This window comes from Periophthalmus magnuspinnatus, chromosome 24 (assembly GCF_009829125.3).
Source record: "Periophthalmus magnuspinnatus isolate fPerMag1 chromosome 24, fPerMag1.2.pri, whole genome shotgun sequence".
Classification (NCBI taxonomy): domain Eukaryota; kingdom Metazoa; phylum Chordata; class Actinopteri; order Gobiiformes; family Gobiidae; genus Periophthalmus; species Periophthalmus magnuspinnatus.
The window spans coordinates 14,350,585-14,371,096 of NC_047149.1; the positions used below are offsets into that span (position 1 = coordinate 14,350,585).

At 37.7% G+C, this 20,512-nt stretch overlaps 3 protein-coding genes across 3 annotated transcripts in view; 1 reads left to right on the plus strand and 2 right to left on the minus strand.

Annotated features, from left to right (window-relative positions):
- The first annotated feature begins 280 nt into the window (after positions 1-280).
- On the plus strand, positions 281-2,068 carry ccdc167 (coiled-coil domain containing 167). The gene is made up of 4 exons (XM_033991085.2): positions 281-418; positions 583-677; positions 777-829; positions 1,094-2,068. The coding sequence occupies exons 1-4, from the start codon at positions 368-370 to the stop codon at positions 1,210-1,212; spliced, it is 318 nt and encodes a 105-aa protein (XP_033846976.1). The 5' UTR covers positions 281-367; the 3' UTR covers positions 1,213-2,068.
- Positions 2,069-8,251: 6,183 nt separating this feature from the next.
- Positions 8,252-10,200, minus strand: LOC117392938 (G-protein coupled receptor 6). Its single transcript, XM_033991102.2, has 2 exons — positions 9,980-10,200; positions 8,252-9,627 (listed from the first exon to the last, which is right to left on the minus strand). The coding sequence occupies exon 2, from the start codon at positions 9,600-9,602 to the stop codon at positions 8,595-8,597; it is 1,008 nt and encodes a 335-aa protein (XP_033846993.1). The 5' UTR covers positions 9,603-9,627; positions 9,980-10,200; the 3' UTR covers positions 8,252-8,594.
- Positions 10,201-13,700: 3,500 nt separating this feature from the next.
- The window catches only part of fig4a (FIG4 phosphoinositide 5-phosphatase a), a 49,441-nt gene continuing 42,629 nt past the window's right edge, over positions 13,701-20,512 (minus strand). The window contains 3 exon segments of the mRNA XM_055232407.1: positions 13,701-13,929; positions 15,704-15,778; positions 17,394-17,479. Of these exon segments, the coding sequence (XP_055088382.1) occupies positions 13,752-13,929; positions 15,704-15,778; positions 17,394-17,479 (339 nt within the window). The 3' untranslated portion in view covers positions 13,701-13,751.

Sequence of the window (20,512 nt, forward strand, 5' to 3'; positions counted from 1 at the left end):
AGACTATCTATAGCACCGTTCGTCTCCTTTCTCTTCAGACAAATGAGAGTTTTAAAGCACTTTAATCCGATTAAGACAACTCAGGACTGCCCTGGCAATCGCTTTAACCGCAAGCAAAGAAAGTGGCCTTTTAGCCTACACTTTAAAATATTTGTTTTTGCACTTTGACCTTCCTTTATAATCTCTGTAGCAATTTGGTGAATACAAATATAAACTGCCAACTTGTGTAGGTCTGATGTATTGTTGAATGCAGTCCGAACAGTACTGAACCTTTACAGCAGGGGGCGGTAAAGCGCAGTGTCCACGAGCTGGTTAAAGAGGAAGAAAATCATTTCCGTAGTCACTGCTGCGGTTTACTGTCAACAAAATGCCTAAATTAAAAGATAAAAGGCGAGAACATTACAGTGTTGCTTCTGAGGTAAGACGCACGGACAAGTCCTAATCATTTCATTTGTTGTCATGTTTCTAGCGTGTGGTCATGTCGTGTTATGCGCTAAAACAAAGCACAGTAGGTTTCATCGCTGGCTTGATTAAATGAGTCATTTTGTGCACGAACTAAAAGATGTGATTAAAATGTGTCAGATTGACCGGCTGGAAGAGCGGCGCGCACGATGCCAAGATAACCTGGATCAGGTGGAGTTCAGACACAGACGAGAGACACTGTCTGACAAGGAGAGGTTTGTGAGAAGGATCTTAATATTATTCATCGAGCTATATTGTTTCATATTAAAGTTTATACAATATCTTGTCTTCTCCTTATTTCCTTTTTTATTTAGGCAGGACCTGGAGGAAGAAATGACCATTATGAATGAAAGGGTGAACAAATTAGGTAAGGTATATTTTTATATGAAGCACCAAATGCCTAAAGGCACATACAACAGCCATGTGCATATCCTAAGCTAAAAATCCTATTAATTGCTTTTTTATTGCAGACATGAACCAGAAAAATTATTCTTTAGTTTTTCAAGACAGACTCAGTCAAACATAAACCAAATCAAAATGTGAAAAGTAAAATACAGGCTACTAAGATAGACAATATGTACACGAGCGGATGCACAAGGTTGATATTGGTGAATGTTTGTTCTTGTTGCAGATCAGGAGCTGCAGGTGCTGAGGGGAGAGAACCGGAGGAACATGGTGCTGTCTGTGGCTTTGTTGGCTGTGAGCGCTCTCTTCTATTACGTCTTCATCTACAACGAAGACCAATCATGATGTAATCTACTGCCATCCATACTGCCCATTGAGACCCCCACTGTTAAATCATGGACCTGGAACAGTGCAGTAAATACATTTGAAAGGTCTACGAGGATAATGCATCATTTTGCCTCCAGGGGGCATCTTTGGCTAACAGTTCAAGTCTTAAAAATCAGCCGCAATGTACCATCTTCCAGGATCATAGCCTAAAATTGCCTATATGCATGTTTTAATGCTATCCCATAAAGTGCTGTAATATATGAAAGCTTTGCCAAATATAACGGTATTAAAAGTTCACTATGTAACTTTCATGGTTGGGAGGTCCGCCGCCACTTTGTCTCCATCAAGATGTTATGGTTTAACCAGGAATGTTCTGCAGAATGTAACTTAATTTGATGGATTAATTTAACTTAATCCATCTTGCTTTTACTCAATTACTCAATACTCTTCTCTACAGATCTGTTACTTTGTGGTGTCATCTGCTTGTCTCCATGGACATGAGTTTAATCCCATACTGGAAACATTCCAGGCAAAACAATAACAACCAAGAATTTTATTACAAACTTAGTAACTGCACATTTGTTTTTTTTTTATATTATTCAAGAATGTATCTATAATGAAAGTGGGTTCCTTTTCATCTTGGTGTTTGCATTGTAATGTCATTGTCATAACTTAATTTTAAAATGTAAATAATTAACAAGATGAAGAGTTTTTGTTTGGTTTGCATTGTTCTATGCTTCAGCCTTGTACTCTGATGTGATGTGACCTATACGTGACCTGGTTTACGTAAAGGCATGGACCTAAATAAATACACATTGTTTTGTATTACCTTCCTATTGTGCTGAAAGAATATTAAACACATTAGGTTGCAATCAACTCCATATTTTCTGCCTTATATTCCCCAGGGAGATCCTTTGTTTTGGCACCTATTCATTCTAAAGCACTGCAGTATAACTCACCATCAAATTATTTGTTTGCACTCCTTCCCACTGAGCACAAACCACGATCCACCTACACACTGCTCACCTCCCTGACAAAACAAATCTGCCTTATTATGTAACTGCTCCAAAGAGGATTATGGTCAGAAAATGTGATCAAATATTACACCAAGTCTAGTGTCAAGCTTCTATGAGGACACTAAGTAACTGGTCATGAGCCTGGAGTTAGAAGTGTTAGGGAACTTGGAATTGAAGAAAACATTTTAAAAGGGACAACTAAATGCCAGATGTCATGTTGCATTGAGACATTTGTTGAGCAGGAGGATAAGACCTCGGTGTCCTCGGTGTTCTCTGTCTAGTAGAAAAGGACAGAGTGGACAATGGTAGCCTTCTTTCATTAGAATATAGATGTACTACAATATCATAGCAATGCCCTGTTTTAGTGGAAAATATTAAAATGTACAAATGCTTTTTTGCATAAAGGCATTATAATATCTTGTTTTACATCTGAAAGAGCCAAATTGGGTTGAGTCACAATGAATCTAATAATTCTGTTCAGTTCTTAAGCTGTGGAGTCCACGTGAGCTGTCATGAGTCATTGAAGGGACCACGGTTCTAATGGCAAAAAGTAGGAGGTGTACAAATGAACAGGGCAATGCAGGGCTCCATCCAATGTGGGATGATTAAAACGAATTAAATTGAACTCAATGTGAGAATTGTGAGTTCTCGATTTGAGTGTTCTGTTATTCTGACTGAGAACAGGATGCATATGAGTGCAGCTAAGAGGCTATAGAGATCAGAAGTGTGGAGGTCTGTAGTGACAAAGTGAGTCTTGGCAGTATAAATGAATAGTCATGCTCAGCTTGAACAGTTTGCTCTCATTATATGGCTATTATGCTGCAGGGCGAAATGACCTGCTTTACTCAGACAGCTATTAAGACTTTTAATATCTTTTTGGCACAGCATCTGCAATGGAGTAGGTGAAAATAACAAATGTTTGTCTACAAAATGGTTTGGTTGTGAGGACCTGCAATACAATGATGAAGAGGAGGAAGGGCAAAAATAAACATTTAGTGAAGTTTTCTCTAAATTATAGCACATAAGTTATCTATGATCACAAAGAATTTGGTCCAGGGAACAGCAGTTTGTGAATTGTTCTTTGAGTGGTCAACTCACAGTCTCTTGAAGACTGTCCTCTGGTGTTACCATGTGTCTTTACTGAGTCAGAATATACCCCACCTGAGGGTCTGAGTTACTGAGAGCCACTCACAATCCCAAAAAGAAATGGGCTTAGAAGACGTACACATGTACAGGCAGCTCCACAATGCAGCACTAGCCAGGTTGTTTGGCTCAAGTCTGCTGTGCTAAAGCCCCATTCAAATTTTTTACTATGGTGTGGAAAATATCTTACCAAGTCAAGTTCAAATAAATGCATAATGTAAATAATATGAGGTGAGCCCATGTTAAGATTGCATTCCCAAAATATTTTAGTTCAAAAGGCTGCACATGAGACATTGGGTGTGTGTGTCGGTGTGTGTCTGTGTGTGTGTGTTTTATCTAAACCAACTTCAAAAGAACCTCTTCATAGTCTTGGTCATGGCTAATCGGCTGTATTAGTGCAGCTATAGGAGGATCAAATTCCTCTGGGCATCTCAGCATTCACTTTCACTATATAGGCCTACACCTCACTAAAGCACATGAATACCCACCAGCAGTCTACCAAGATGCTGTGACCAATCAGAACCAGAGCCATGAGACACACAAAACGCACTATTCCTGGATTCCTGGTTTTAGTAGGTACGCTATTTAGCACGTGCCAACCAACCAGAAGAACAATCTGGGTAGAGTGATGCGATTAGTAGTTCTCAAATGATGGATTTAGGAAAGTCTTTATATTTTAAATGTATTATTAATTGCTATTTAAGTTCTGATTTAGTACATATTAGCTACAGTTGTATTGCTTATGTAGTGCTACTTTATTTGGAGCTTTTTATTTCTGGCATAGACCTGCTTTTGTCTTTGATATACTTTTTTTCTGGTGCAGTATAAGATTGGTTCTGGTTGGGACAGCTTTTGTTTATTTTATGTTCACTTTGTCTCAGTGGCTGTGATTTTCTTTGTGTGTGATGTTTGTATGATTGGTTCTAGTTTAGATATTGTTTCATCCTGCAGTATATTGTCCTTTTTTTAATTGTCACAGAAAAGATGTAATGTTTACTATTGATTTTATTTGACTACAGAAAGGCTTTGTTTGATTACATCATTTACAATGCAGCACATTCCATTTGCACCGAGCAACATCTTACTCACTAGCAGGCATGTGCGAGCATTTACTACACCCATGTCATTATTATTATTAATGAAGGCTTGTGAACTTTGGTAATTGCTTGCTGTGCTCGGCAGGTTTGTCACCATCACGTATTATATAATTCAACATATTCCAGAATCTTTATTAACTCAAATGAACTTGAATTAAACATGACTTAATAAAGAATAGCACATCAAACAAACAATCAACACATTGTAAATTAATCTACAAATCTAGTAGATTAGATACTCAAGTTGGCATTGGTATAGTGTTAGCTCCATGTCATTGTCTATTATGTCTATTATGATATGCATTGCAAGTAGAAAATTAAGATGTTATTTTCACATAGTTTGTGGATATGCAAAAGTATAGACTGTATTGGTCAGAGTCAGAATTAACCTCATTAGCAACCTGGGCACCTCCTCCTTTTGTGGCCATGATTTTATGTTATGATTAGTGTTTTTGTGTTTAACTTTAATCTGTAATATACAACCAAGTTTAAAGTAAGTGTATGAGATGCACCAGAAGTTCTAATTTTACAGTGATACTCTTGTAATTCCTGTGCTGTGCCGGTCTCACACTGTCAGCACAGCCCTTTTTTGTTTCCCTGTGTCATCAGGTATAATATTTCCTACAAGAGAAACAGTCAAACTAGACTGAATTAGACTGGACTAGATTGAACTGGACTGGACAAGACTGAACAAGACTGGAATGAATGGTAAATAAGCTTTTTTTTGCTTTACAACCCCAGCCTCACACCTCTTTTTACAACTCTCAGGCTACTTCAGTTAATTCTGTAACAGTAAGTACGGTAACACTTTATACAATCATATTCTGAAAAATGATCCCTAGAAATTCTCATGGGACATGTAGTTGAAAATACCTGACGTAAAAGTGCATTGTAAAGCAGAGTTGTGACACGCAGTCTTTATTAGTCTCGTGGACAAACAAGTGTTCAGCCGGTGACCACAGGCAACATCTGTCAGGGTGGAGAAAAATACTGAGAGAACAAACACGCTAGAGCAGTGTGCAGTCCATTAGTGACGCTCACCTTTTCCTTACTGAGAGCTCAGTGCACTCACATACAGGGAGGAGGCTATGGGCTTCTTACATACTGGGAGTGGAGAACATCTATGCTTTTTAGCAAACAACAAAAATGAATTACTGAATTACTAAATTTAAGTTATAAGACATAGGGTAAGTATACTTACCTCAAACTAATGAACATGGCTCTAAGATCAGAATAAATAAAAAAGTGAATATACTATATAATAAACTATGATTTCATCTGGGAATATATGGAAAAGCATACATTGTAAACTTGTGCAACTTGCAGTGTGCAAGTACAGTATTTATTAACATGTGTTTTACATGTTTACATATGTCCCACAGTTACTTTCCTAGAATTACCTTTGATAGAGAGTGACTCATACTCTTATACCACATCTGGTATATATATATATATATATATATATATATATATATATATATATATATATATATATATATATATATATATATATATATATATATATATATATATATATATATATATATATATATATATATATATATATATATATATATATATATATATATATATATATATATATATATATATATATATATATATATATATATATATACAATATATACACATGTATTACATTAGAGATTTGGCCTGTAACATGTAGCAAAGAATGAATATGCAAGGTTCATTGTACAAATTGTTTTCAAAATGTATAAATTTAATTTATAATTAATTGATTCAATTTCAGTTAAATAAACACAGCAGAAAAACTTTGAACAAAGTTTACCCTTACCTATTTTAATATAATTTGGTCACATTCAGCGGACCGGATTAATAAACCCAAAGACCCGTGAGCGGTCCCCGGACCGTAGTTTGCCCATGTCTGGCCTAGACCATAGATCTCATTGTTTTACACCAACAAACTGCATTTAACAATAGTTATTTAGCTGCTCCCAATTTGTATTAAACAGTATTGAATGTGTGATGTCATCTGAAACCCACCAGCTTTGGGCACATTACATTAAGAAACCACTTACCCATTCACACGTTTATATATTGGAGGCAAGGTGGGTGAAGGTTACCACAATATTGGTGGAAGCAGGATTCAAACCTCTAATCTTTGGAGGATGAATGCTGTACCAACTGAGCTATATTCACCCACACTGGGAATGAGAATAACATGTCCTGTCAAAGGACACAATTACAGAATGACCACCAAGCTCTGATTACAAGAAAGTTTATCCTTTCAAGAAATAATTAAATACCTCACCCTTTTGCCTGTAACTGTTTAAAGGTGTAACTTTTTGATAAGGGGTCAGCCACCTACTTCTCTCTGGACTGCCTGAAATGTTCCACAGTATGACATTAAACATATGCATCTTAGATGTACTCAATTACAGGTGTATGGCTCAAATATATAAAGATGTGTTCTTACTGTGAGCTGCTTCTTCACAGGTCTGACCTGGAGGTGTCTCCTTCCTGTTTCCAGGAAAACCGATAACTTGCCTGTGGAATATTGCGGAATATTCCAGGCAAAACAATAACATTGTTATGGAAATAAGCAGGTGGCATACTCTCCTCCAGAAAAGTTACACAGTGCACCTTCAAGTTACACTTAGTTGAAATAATGTTATACTTGAAATAACATAACACATTCTATTGTCATAACTGACAATAACTCATAACTGCGGTTTAACTTTAGTAGCAGCATTTTGCATTGACAGTGTAAGTTTGATGTGCTTGAACAGTTGTCATATGCTTTTCTCTGTGGCCTCAGGAGCTCTATACCTGTATAAACATCACAAACTGATAAACTGCTGCCAGGTTAATTTGCATTCTCATTATTACAGCAGCGGACCGGAGGTTTGCAGACAGACTTATCTTGTCACCTCACCTCACTCACACTCTCCACGCTCCACGTGCCACTGCCGTCTGCTGTGCCTGAGGCGACGAGAAGGAAAGGAAAAGATTTCAAAGATCATCAGGCCCAGGGGAAGTTACAAATAAGCATTTCAAAGTGTTGGTCAGGTGTTTCAGAATTACCTTTTGAATTTATATATTTATTTGTTTATTCATTCATGTATGTATGTATTTATTTGTTTGTTTAGTTATTGTTACTACATGCAGAAAATTTACTTCAGCTTGAGCAATCTGGCAAAGGAACTAGTCTTACTTGCTGAGTATCCACATTTTGGGACAGTCTTCCCACTTGGTCAACAACATAGGGCCGTTTCGGCTGAGAATTTTCATAATATATGGGGCAGTTTATCCAATCCATTTTAGCACAAAATAATGGCTCAAAGAGAAATGTCTTTAGTAAATTTAAAAATAATTGTTGAGATAGATATATTTAGTTGAATACCTTACTTTGTTTTCAATAACTAAATTTTTAGATACTCTGCCAATATGATTAAAAATAAAACTCATATGTCCTTCACCATTTTGGCAAAAATTCTTGTAAAATTAACTGTTTATCAAAGTTTATTAGTGGGAAAAGGTGGGAAAGAACGACATATTCAAGTTAAACAAGTCATTCAGGTCATATGCTGATATACCAACTGTTGTTTGTGAGTGTATTTATTTTATTTAAAAGCAAGACCGTCAGATGTCATGGGTTTTCACACTATTGACTCACACTTTAAAGATGTCTCGTGTAAAACGTAGGTACTTTCTAGACTCTGCTTTCTTATTGAGCCATTAGTCTCTTCAAACAGCCACAGCACTCAGAGGAAACTGAGCAGGAAAGAAACGAGCAAAAAACATGTGATCCACTTAAGGCTTGGGTGTATGTCTTTATTTCTGTTGTAGAAAATGTACAGCAAAGAAGACAATACAGTACTGGATATAAAATGGCACTCAGACATTTTGAACACTACATTGGCAATACAATACTGCTTTGGCATTTCCCAAAAACAATAAATAAAGTGCAAAATCTTGCCATTCCAGTTGTAAAATACATTCACAAGTTTTTTTTCACAGAGTTTAGTTGTTCACAGCGTGTTCACAATCTCATAAAGACATAAAGTGCTGATGCAAAGATACAGAAGTAGCATCGCAGACTTTTTGTGTTGAGTTCATTGTCCTCTAGCACGTTACTTTCGATAAAACCTTTTACAAGAGATTTTCAAACCTCACTCGGTGACCTGGACCGGTAGACACCATTGGAGTGAAAGCAGCCACAGAGAAGCATATAGATGGAGCGTTGGATCTCTGCATTTCTGTAGGCATATATAATGGGATTGATCATTGAGTTGTATGTGGCAGGTAGTAACGTAGCATAAGTATAAATGGTTGGGTAGTGCCTCTCTCCTACCAGACAATATATGGCAAAAGGAAGCCAGCTGGCACCGAATGTCCCTAATATTATGGCCAGCGTGGAGACTCCTTTTTTAGTAGCGACATAGTGAGAAGTGGCAAAAAAGTGTTGTTGTAGTGCGATTTGATGGGCATGGTGGCACACAATTTTGCAAATCTTGAAGTATAGACTAAGCATGAGGACAAAAATGACAAAGAATGACACTGCCAAAAGTGTAAGGTTACTCCTAGTTAGTGGATGGACTATGCTGCAAGTTGTTGTATCTTCAATGCAGTTCCAGCCCAACACAGGAAGCAAGCCCAAAAACAAGGACACCCCCCAAGTGCCCACCAGCATGATGTGGACATACTGCAGAGTCTTTTCAGAGAAGTAAGTCAGGGCGTTGTAAAGGGAGAAATAACGGTCCACTGTAATGGCTAAAAGGCTACTAATAGATGCGGTGAATGATGCTACCAGAAACCCGACAGTGATCAGACTTATGGTTTCAGATGAGATGACATACTGAAAGACAAAGTTCAGGATTAATCCCATACCGGCGAGCAGATCAGCTGTGGCCAGGCTCCCGATGAGTACAAACATGGGAGTCCTCAGAGTTGGAGTGTAAAAGATTATGGCTACAACGATGGCATTTTCACAGGCGATGACAGTGCCGGACATACACAGCATGATGTCCCAGGGGTTGACGGGAAAATCCAGGGGGGCAGTGGAGAACTCCAGGCTGCTGTTCTGCTGAGGAGAGTCTACCTCGGGCCAGGACAAGCCCTCCCCGACCCCCACAGTTGCGGTGGAGTCATTGACAACCAAAGACTCGTTCATTGCTCCACACTGTGTACAGTTTTACCTGTGAGAGAAAAAGGTGAAATGTAATGAGCAATGAGTGAGAGGTTTTATTTTTTAATTTACTAAATGTTTGGAATTACAGTTTTATTGTAAAAGGATATACAATTATTGCATAGTATAGCTTTGTTTAGATGTTGAATTGAATACATCGAGTTCCGTTCGATAAAAATGCGCTTTAAGTGTTGGAATATAAAATTTAAAAGTCGAATTAATGAGGTATTAATGCAGATCTAGAGTTTCTGTTGCAATCTTGCGCTCGATGCTTGCAGTAGACCGGGTGCTGTCCATGGTGCTGAACTAACACTTAGTCACTTATTACAGTCTCTCTCCCACACGTTAAGATGTTCACTCACCTCGGAGGCAAAACTAGAAGCGCTGAGATTCTCTGCAACTTTTGTGGCGCGGTCAGTAACGAGACTTCACCTAGAGACAGGAGAGACAGCAGGTATCTCCTCTCCAGCTCTATCGAGGCAAGCCCCCCGTACTGTCGTGTTTCCCACGCGGGGCAGACCGCCTGGGCAGGGACGGAGTGAAACATGTACCAGGGCTCAGCTCGGTGAAGAGGATGAAATGTGAAGAGAAGGAGAGAGAGAGAAAGAGTGGAGAAAGAGTGGGGACCGAGCGGTCACGCGCACGAGGCGCAAAATTCAGCGACGTCATGACGCACAACCGAGATCCAGCCTATGAAATGTGAGATAAACTTATTTGTAAAACAATGCTCAAGTTTTAGTTTGTGGCTCTATTTACGAAATGTTATAGGCAATATGGCACAATATTATTTAGATACTATAATAGTTCAAATCGTATCATATGTAACTAAAGAGCAATAATGTTGCAGTCTCAAGTGGATCTTCTGTACAGCGGAGTCCCGGGATCGCATTTGAACACAGAGTAATGTCACGATAAGCCGACAGAAGAGAGTGTTTGTGGGCACTGTGTGTTCTACATGACCATTACACGTTACTGACAGGGCTGTAACAAACAGACCTTTAATACAATGCTGCTCTTACTGAGAGGAACTGACAGTGCTGCTACAAATTACACCTATTCCTCTGCCATGTAAATGATTTGTCTTCTAATGTGTTTCTTCTTTTATATTTTGCAAAAGAACCGCAGTCTTTTGAAATTATTTATAGTAAAACAAAAATACAAAACAAAAAACAAAACAAAAACGACATATCATGCAGGTCATTGCCATTGGTAAAGGCTCTTTTTACAAGTCAGAGAGAATTCAGCTTTCTTCATTGATTTTATAAAGTTGACCCTGAATAATATTGAAGTGGGTAATGGGAAGAACCATTAACTCCCTCCTTTGGTCACTATAGTCACCCAATAAAAATGATTTGGGAGTTTGAGACCATGGGACCTTGACTGTAAAGCAGTTCAGCTGGATTGAATCCACAGGGTGAAGTAAGAATGGTATCTTTTAAATGTTGCAGAGGGTTTTTCATTATTATGTTATTTAATGTTTTGTACCAAACAACTATATAGCACCAAGACAGATTGGTATTATCTTATACAAACTTATTCTATCTATTCTCTCTGACACAATTTAAAACAACGTCATAGTGTATTTTAAAGGTCAATTGAACCTTTCAAAATTAGGCCTAAATAAGATCCAAACTGACAAATCATCTTTACCACAGTCCAGAGTCCATACCCTCTCAATTAATCATCTCCTGCTTCATCCAATTTGTGAACTACGTTTAAAAGTGCACTGCAAAATATCTTTGGTGGAGGGACTGCCAATTGCCTGTCTCCATGGACATGTTGTTGCTTTGCCTGGAATATTCCACAGTATGACACTGAATTGATCTACCTTCATAGAGACAGGTAGGGGAGAATGCAAGCCATTCAGTGTACCTTGGAGGAATACAAATACCTGAATAAACAAGTAAGTTTAATTCCATACTATGGAACATTCTAGGCAAAGCTATAACATCTCCATGGAGACAAGCATATGGCTGACCTCCCAGCAGATGTGAATAAGTGTAACAGAGTACAGACCAAATTGTCCATAATGTTCATCTGCAGATAGCTGTTGACTGGAGGTGGAAGGTGCATTCATTCATGAGCTGAAGTGGTCACGTGAAGAGCCTGGTGACTGTCAAACACAGCAATATCACCAAAACACATCTCAAATAATAAGATGACTTTCTGTGCTTCAATATTAACTAATTGGATTTTCTTTTCAAAACAGAAGCTCATCACATTTAGTACCCCACTGTCTACCCTCTTATTTTTAAGCATTTCTGTGAAACCTGGCCAAAAATAACCCTACTAAAATGCCTTTATTCATCTACTCACCACATGTGCTGCTAAGAGGCCTGAGTAACTAGACACCTGCTCTGAGGAACAAAAACATGCTTCAAAATAGCTGAATATTCATTTTAAGTGCAAAGGGTACAAACCTTTTTGACAATGCATATGTGAGCAATCTATAGTGTTCAAGAGAAAAATCTAGCACTGGCAATTATCTTTGGAAAAAAAAAAGTCCTCAAAATGTTGTCTATAAACAGGAAGTCGAAACAAACTTTGAATAGGAAGAAAATGGATGAACTCAACAGAGATGCTGTGTTGGAAAAAGAATTTGAAATTGAGCTCCAGACAACACACATGGCACACTTCAAACTACACTAAAACTTGACCCAGTTATAAAAAAGAAAATACACAAGTTATCTCTCCTTGCCGTACAGAAAGTAATTCTCACTCACAAAAAGGACTGGTTGATAATAGCAGAGATGTGTCTGACCCACTGCAGTCACAGCACTGAAGATGTCACCATGACCTTAATTTTTGCCATTTCTGGTGCTGGGAAAAAAGTTCAATGCAAGAGTTAATATGGTAACAACTATGAACCTGGTAATAGTGCTTTTAGGTCATGGATAGAAGATTACATAATCACAAACTTGGATTGAAGTAGATGGTTCAGTAGTTTAATGAACTTAAAAAGTATTTTTGTGACATTTTAGATCAAATTGCAGAATATTTTTGGAAATGTGAAAAGTTCGAGGCCAGACTCTAGCTGTAGTTACATGTCACATGTATTACTTTAATGGCAAGCTAAACCTGCCCTGGAGTAGAATGACAGGAGTAAGGCTGCCAATCTGCACCAATGGCAAATGTAACCTCACTGTGGCATCTGGTTTTCCCAGCAGTCTCAAATTCTTCGCTTAGCTTCCCAGATAAGGAGAGATTGGGTATTTTCAAGTTATCAATTTTTATATGTCATGGAAGAAGACTAATTGTAAGGATGTATGCACTACGCCTATCCTGAACACCACCCATCCTTATAGAGGCAACAGCAGGCAGCAAACAGGAGACTAGAGGAAAATAGCAGGACAAATAGCAGGACTAGAGGAAAATAGTTTCATTTTTTAGACAATGTGGAAAAAAAACCCTCTGCAAAGCACTCAGCAATTGAATTAAAACTAGAAATAAAAATAACAACTCTGTCAGCTGCCAGTTTTGCTCACGTGCATTCTGTGTGAACAGGCTCACGAGGCTGAGGCGTACATCACTTCCCAGTGCGTGGATTACACATATAGACATCTTGTGTGGCACCTGCTTTACAAATTCGAGCACTAGACAGAAGGTGTGAAAATAAAAAGGGGGAGAGGGAGAGAGAGAGAGGGGGAGAGAGAGAGAGAGAGAGAGAGAGAGAGAGGAGTAAAAAGAGGTAGAAACAGCATAACGGCAACATGATACAGTAAACAAAAGAGAGCAGAGGAAGAGGAAGAGAGGAGGAGGAATTAAGAGAGGGCAGGACCAGATATGTTTTACTCTGACATGAGAGATTACGGCAGAGAATAAGCAAAAATAAGTTGCAATACATCATTTATACCTTTATACATGATTTTAATGGAATGTACAGCATAATTTCATTTAATATCAAGTGGTGATGTATACCTGACCTGATATTCAAATAATCTCTTAATAAGAAACTAAAAACTTGAAAGTAAGATAAAAAGCATAAATATACAACTAAAAAGCATAGAACCATTTTACGCCAATTAGCATGTACAATATCATTCTAAAACTGTTAAAAATGTAACAGAACTCAAGTAACATCAACTTGAAATAATAAAACTCTACATATGATTAGTAATTACAGCTCTTCTTCTCTCACATGAATCTGTTCTTAACATACTCGCGGTACATGAGCACGTCTTCTCGACACAGCGCCCTCAGCTGGCCCTGTCCTGTCAGCACATGGCACTCAAACACATCTTGACTGTCTGTGTCCACCTGCGGAGCCAGCACCTCAAACACACTGTCTTCTGGGAAACGGGACACCGCTTCTCTGAAACACAAAATCAATAAAATAGGTAAGGATCACAAATCCAAATTATTACCAGGACAAAGGAGATGAAGGCATGTTAACAATTTCTAGGAAGCAAAACTGACAAATATATATTAATATGACAACTATTTTGCAGTTATTCAGTTACATGATTTTACTTGCTAAAAAACAGATAACAAAAGTTGAAAAGGTTAAATGTATAAAGCCATACAGTGGAATATTCTAGACTGAGTAATAGCATCAGAGACAAGCAAGTAGTGGTCAAGTTACATAGTGCACCTTTAATGGAAAATGGCTGCTTGCTTTGCTATTTTTGATTTGGAGTCTTCAAAGTAAATATGGGGAATATGGGGAAAGTGGGGAGTATTGAGATATTGACATTTTAACAATAAATAGATTAAGAAAGACACCATTTATATCACTTATTCTTTTGTGAATGTTTGTTAGTGATTCATGCAAAGGCTATTTTGAGGCAGAGGGAGCCATGAACTGAAGACCTCCCCAGATTACCGGCAGATATAACAGAGTCTGAGAATAGCTCTATTACACAACTGCAGCCACCTGCAGCCCCTCGTGAACCCAACATGAGGGAAGAAGTGATGAAAGAAAGTAAAGAATTAACAGAGGGAGACAGGAGAAGGGACCTAATGTAACAGAGACAAGTGATATTGATGATAAAACTAGTATCAAAACTTGATACCCGTTTGAACAACAATTAAAAAAGAAAAACACATACATTTAAAACCTTGACCTTCCTAAATAGTTTTAGATTAAAATTTATCAGAACTTGTCCACAATCGCATGATAATATCAAAGAAACAACCATTATATATGCTGATAATAACATTATATTGAAAAAAGTGTTTCAGTTATCATTGTCGTGTTGAGTACGGAGCATTTTCCTTATTATGGAAATCAAGTTTGAACACTAGCAGGTAATGGACACAGAACAGGGAGAAATTCTAACTCCTCCACAGCTCTGCCACTCTTCAATTTGAAAATTTGAAGCATTTGTCATTTCTCATGTGAATTTAATTTGGATGTCTTTATGCAGAGCACTGATAACATATTCATTTTTACAATGTTGACCTGGGTAAGTTGAGAAGATATTTTCGTTCTGCCTGGAATGTTACACAATATGGCATTAATTTATTTACTATTTAAATCACTACAGTTGATTTTATTCTTGAACTACCCTGAAAAGCATGCAGTCTACACAGAGAGAGAGTCAAGCTTAATGCCATACTGTACAACATTCCAGACATTCATTCACAGAGCCAAGGAGATGACAAATCTTTCACCAGAAATATTCCTCACTTTTTCACATTTCGTCATCATTGCAGCGCCTTCTGTTTGTTAAAATGACAATATAATAAAGGCAGCAATTGCGACATGCCTTAGATAAGTGAGAAAACAAATGAAAAACATGGAGTGTGAAAGATCATATTGGTACGTTGTCCTTCTACATGGGCCTCGTGCTCAAGTGGAGCATGTGCAGCTAGTCAGACTGGAGTAAAGGACTCGGTGGGCCCTGAAATGGCCAGGGCAAGGAGGAGGAAAGGAGCAGTCGAAAAAAGAAATGAAGACCCAACAGTGCACAGCCAGAGACCTTCAGAGACCTTTAGAGCGAGAGGGAGCACTTAGGAGCACACAAATGGACTCAATCATCACGAGGCCTCAGCAAATGTTAAGTGCTTCCAAATAAAACCCACGTGACTAAACATCTCATTTTGACACTTTTCTTTTAGCCCTGTGTTCATGCAGCAGTACTCACAAGGGAAGGACGCTTGACAGTGTGCCATTTTTATTTCTCTCTACTTGATGCTGGTTCTCGCCAAGATGAGCAAACCTGTAATACAGACAAAGCCATACACTGTTCATTGTTGTAATGATTATGTGCGCCTATTATGGCCTCATAAAACAAACATTAAACAAAATGAATGGCACTATTTAAAGGTGCACTGTGTAACTTTTCTAGAGGCGGTTCCACCATCTGCTCGTCTCCATGGAGATGTTAACGCTTTGCCTGAAATGCTCCGAAGTGCCAACACCTGGTTGTCTCCATGGAGACGCAGGTGCTGGACCCACCAGAAAAGTTCCACACCTTTAAAAGAATGTTTGAAGCAAAAGGAAACAATCATTTTAAGCAGGAAATAATGTAGCACATTAATTAGTGCTAATAGCAGAATGGAAACTCATCACAGAAAATCAATCATTTCTGAATCGTAAACATCTATTTTTTTTTATTTAAAATGAGGGAACCTTAAGTTAATCGTGACTGCTGAGGTCTCCCCAGTGTTTATAATCCAATCTGAAATGTTCCCAACAGTCATTTTACACCAAGACACAGTAATATACAAGAGTTTACAGTTCCCTCTGGCTGTTGCTTATGATTTTAATATTAATGCATTGATTAGCTTTGGTTTCTACTAACACATCTGGCATCGTTCCAACATCCGATAATGAACCCTGGCTCATTACGTGGCACAATGAAGAATATGAACTGCATTATTCACCACAATTTGGATTTTATTTGAGTTTACCATGCAGCTTCAGGCTCAAATAAACTAGAAATGATGTTTTGAATGATGGCACCAAATATTCTTGACAAGGTTTGTCCTGTCAAATAAATACAAACTGTGTAGCCAGAGTAATATGAGAAAACGGATAGTTGTGTGCTGGGTTAGCTGTTGGGAGCAAACATGGGGGGGAATGAATCCTTAGGTTGAGAGGATGTCAGGGTGGACAGAGAAAAGGTTGGACCTGGGCTGCACACAGTGGGAGAAGTTAACAATATTCTTTTTTGCAAATCACCGAGAGCAGAGGCCCGAGGCGCAAGCCGATTCTGGCTCACCGGGTGCATTTTCAACAAGAATAAATACAAACATTCTGACTGATAGATGAGCATAGGTGGCAAGCAAAGACAGCGACTCTACAAATGATTCCCGTTCACTTCAACGTGACAAAGAAATGCATGTGAATAAGAGTATGCATTAAGGTTTCACTGGGGTTTTTAAGTGTTAGAAAAATACTTAAATGAGCACTGAATGGCCTTGGAAAAATATCTAATTTATGGAGGACATTATGGTACGTCAAAAATTGCAGCCACTGTGATTTGCTAAACCACTGAAATTGCGATTTTGATTTCATAGTGATTCATCTTGCAGCCATAACTTAAATGTATTTAGTTACCAAGTGCTGCATTAAAATGTCTTTTGCAAAATGGTCTAACCAGTGTACTGCATTCTAAATACATTCAATACTTTCAAGATAGTTTGCATTATGTGATAGTGTAGAAAAACAGCATAAAATTAAAACGTCTTTATGTTTCACTGTTTGATAAGCATTTATTGAACAGGGTTTAGAGATGGGGAAAAAAGTGCTCTTTGAAGCCTAAATTACACCATTACTTCATGTATTCTTTTGGTTTTAGGGACGTACCTGTATTTTGAATGACAATGTACCTTTCATAAATGAGAAGGTCCTTTTCATTAGGAAACTCTGACAGCTTAAGTCCATATGGCTCCTTGTTTTGCTGTGGCTGCGTGTCCTGAAATGACAAAAATTGAAAATAGGTGAGCTTATACAGGGTAGAAAATGCAAGTTCAAACCAGTTCTTATCTTGCTACAAAGCAATTTTTAATAACCATGTTGAGAAACGTAGTATTTTTGACCCTATCCTGCAATGGAACAGAAATATGACAGTCTTCACACATTAAGTGCAATCGTGTTAAAGGGGTCCAGTGCATGTGTGACTTCATAACAGGAGCAGACATTAGATGATCTCATGCTCTTTAACCAAACACCCTCCTGTAGTTCTCACATGATGTCCAAATAATAATAATACAGAATTAATAGAGTGTCATTGCAAAACAACCTCAGCCAGAAAGGCTAATCAATTCTAGGTATTATAATGATGAAAATGGAAACACAATTTATGAAGGACTATTCCCTTTTTATGTTTGGCCAACTGCTGTATCCTTTGAACAGACAATCAACAAATTTTTAATATACAGTTTCTATTTTAAATGAGCAGATGTTTTTCCTGTTCATGTATACAAATTAGTTATGTGCAGCAACTATGCAACTTTTCAAGTGGAGAGTCTGTTGTCTCCATAGAGATGCTACTGCCTTCCATACATGGCATTAAAATTATCCATCTTCATAGAGACAAGCTGGTCAGGTAAGTTACAGGTCAAATCTGTGGAGAGTAGGGTAGTGGTTCTTTGGTCGTTTAGTCAGTGGTGTCTAATTCAAATTAAGTTAACTAATCCTTTTATTTAGATTAAGTGGATCTATACGAGACAACAGCAGAAAGGAGACGTTATTGAGTTAGCTGAAGATTTGGTATTTTTTGGTATTTATATGGAAAAATCTAGATTAAAATCATGATTTACGAGTTAATTCTGTCTTTATATAAATACATACTTTTTCTGCATAAATAGTTGTTTGTGCATGAACTCCTGTGCAGATGTAGTCCTGTGAGTGCAGTTTGGGTCAGATACAGACAGATACGGAATAGTTTTGAGAGCTTTTGCCACGCTCCCTTTTTAGTCAGCAGGACATGTCTTTGGTCAGTCACGAATTTCTTTCGACTGCAGCCCTTGTGGAAAGGCAAGTCCACTCACTGTTAGAATGCATGTTTTTCAGGGTACTTTTTAGGAATAAAAAACACCACATGAATTAAAAAGACACATTGCCACATATACGTATATACATATGCCACATTGTGAAACATTTTAATCAGTAATATCTCTATAGAGACAATCAGGTGACGGAACCCACGTCAGACAAGTTACACAGTGCACCTTAAATCATGGAGTAGTATGAAATGCAGTACAGTATAAATCACCTCTACACAAATCCATAATTAGTATAATATAGAGAGATTTATGAGACACAGGCTTCATAGTGTGTTATGTAACAGCATGCTTGCAAGGGACTATGTGATTGCTCATTTTGATGACTTTTGACATAGCACTAATATGCTTAACACAACACATTGGATTTTTGTTAAACATATTAGTATTGATCAGAAAAATATAACTAATTACGCTGTTCCATGAGCCCATTCCAAGAAATAACAGCTGTGAAAAGCTACACAATCTAAAAAGCACACTAACTACAGAGAGAAATACACAAACATTCAGGTGGAGAGAACTGCGTTCAATATGTGTCTATACATAACATACACCCACACAGCTGCTTTGGTAGATGAAACAAGTGCGTGATTACATGCAACACGGGCTAATGATCTAGCGTTTAAATATTTTAGCAGTTTTATGTTTTGCCACTGCTCAGCTGATCCATTTTCAGGGACAAGCTCGAAGGCAGTGACACGAGACACAGGCAAAGCAGTGTGCATGCTACACGTGAGGTCCACCCACTCCGCCCTCCACCAAATATTCATGAGCGCTTTGAAGGATGAGAGTAGAGTGGCTGCCACGATACATACACTATTATAAAGATCTGGACACAGCTTATGGCCTTACTGATTTCCTCTTTACAAAAATATTAAAGCTGTTATTGAAAAGCGAAAAGTTCAATGTCTCCAAAAATGTAGCGGTCTGATGTCTGGTTTACCTGATAAAAGTTCATAATTGATTTATCAAGTTACTGATTTAAAATCCGTTAAAAAAAATCCACTTTTCCACAATGTCTAGGAATTAGGATTTACCATTTAAGTATCTAAATACTAAGGAATTACCAATGTGCATGCCATGGAAGAATTGTAAGAACCATAATATATAGGAATTACCACTGAAACTTCAGATAATATTATAATACAAAATGGTGTTTGCTCTGCTCTCCCCATTTGCTATACCTCACTGTCAAGGAAACAAGCCAAAAATAATTTCATTGCATAGTATAAACTATTTCACTGAGAACATTTGCATGGCCAGTCAAATTAGACAACTAGAGTAATCAGATAACCCAAAAATTACATTTGATAATTTGTGTATTTTTATATGCACAAAAGAAATCTCATTATCAAAACACCTTGTGACACGTGTCAGTTAGTCAATGGGTAAATGTAATTTTTTGAAAAACAAATAAGTACAATGAATTTTAAACTCATATTTTGCTTGTCATCCCTTGGATAATCAATCAGATTACTCACATCAGATGCAATGGTTTACATGGCATTTCAATGATCTGATAACTCCAGAAATCAGAGAATGATTCTTGGTGCATACAGTGAGTACGGAAAGTATTTTTCACATTTTGTTATATTGCAGCCATTTGCTAAAATCATTTAAGTTCATTTTTGTTCCCTCATGAATGTACACACAGCACCCCATATTGACAGAGAAATACTAAATTGTTGAAGTTTTTGCAGAATTATTAAAAAAGAAAAACTGAAATATCACACGGCCATAAGTATTCAGACCCTTTGCTGAGTATTTAGTAGAAGCATCATTTTGAGCCAATACCGCCATGTGTCTTTTTGGGAATGATGTAACAAGTTTTTCACACGTGGATTTGGGGATCCTCTCCAGTTCTGTCAGGTTGGATGGTGAATGTTGGTGGACAGCCATTTTCAGGTCTCTCCAGAGATGCTCAATTGGGTTTAAGTCATGGC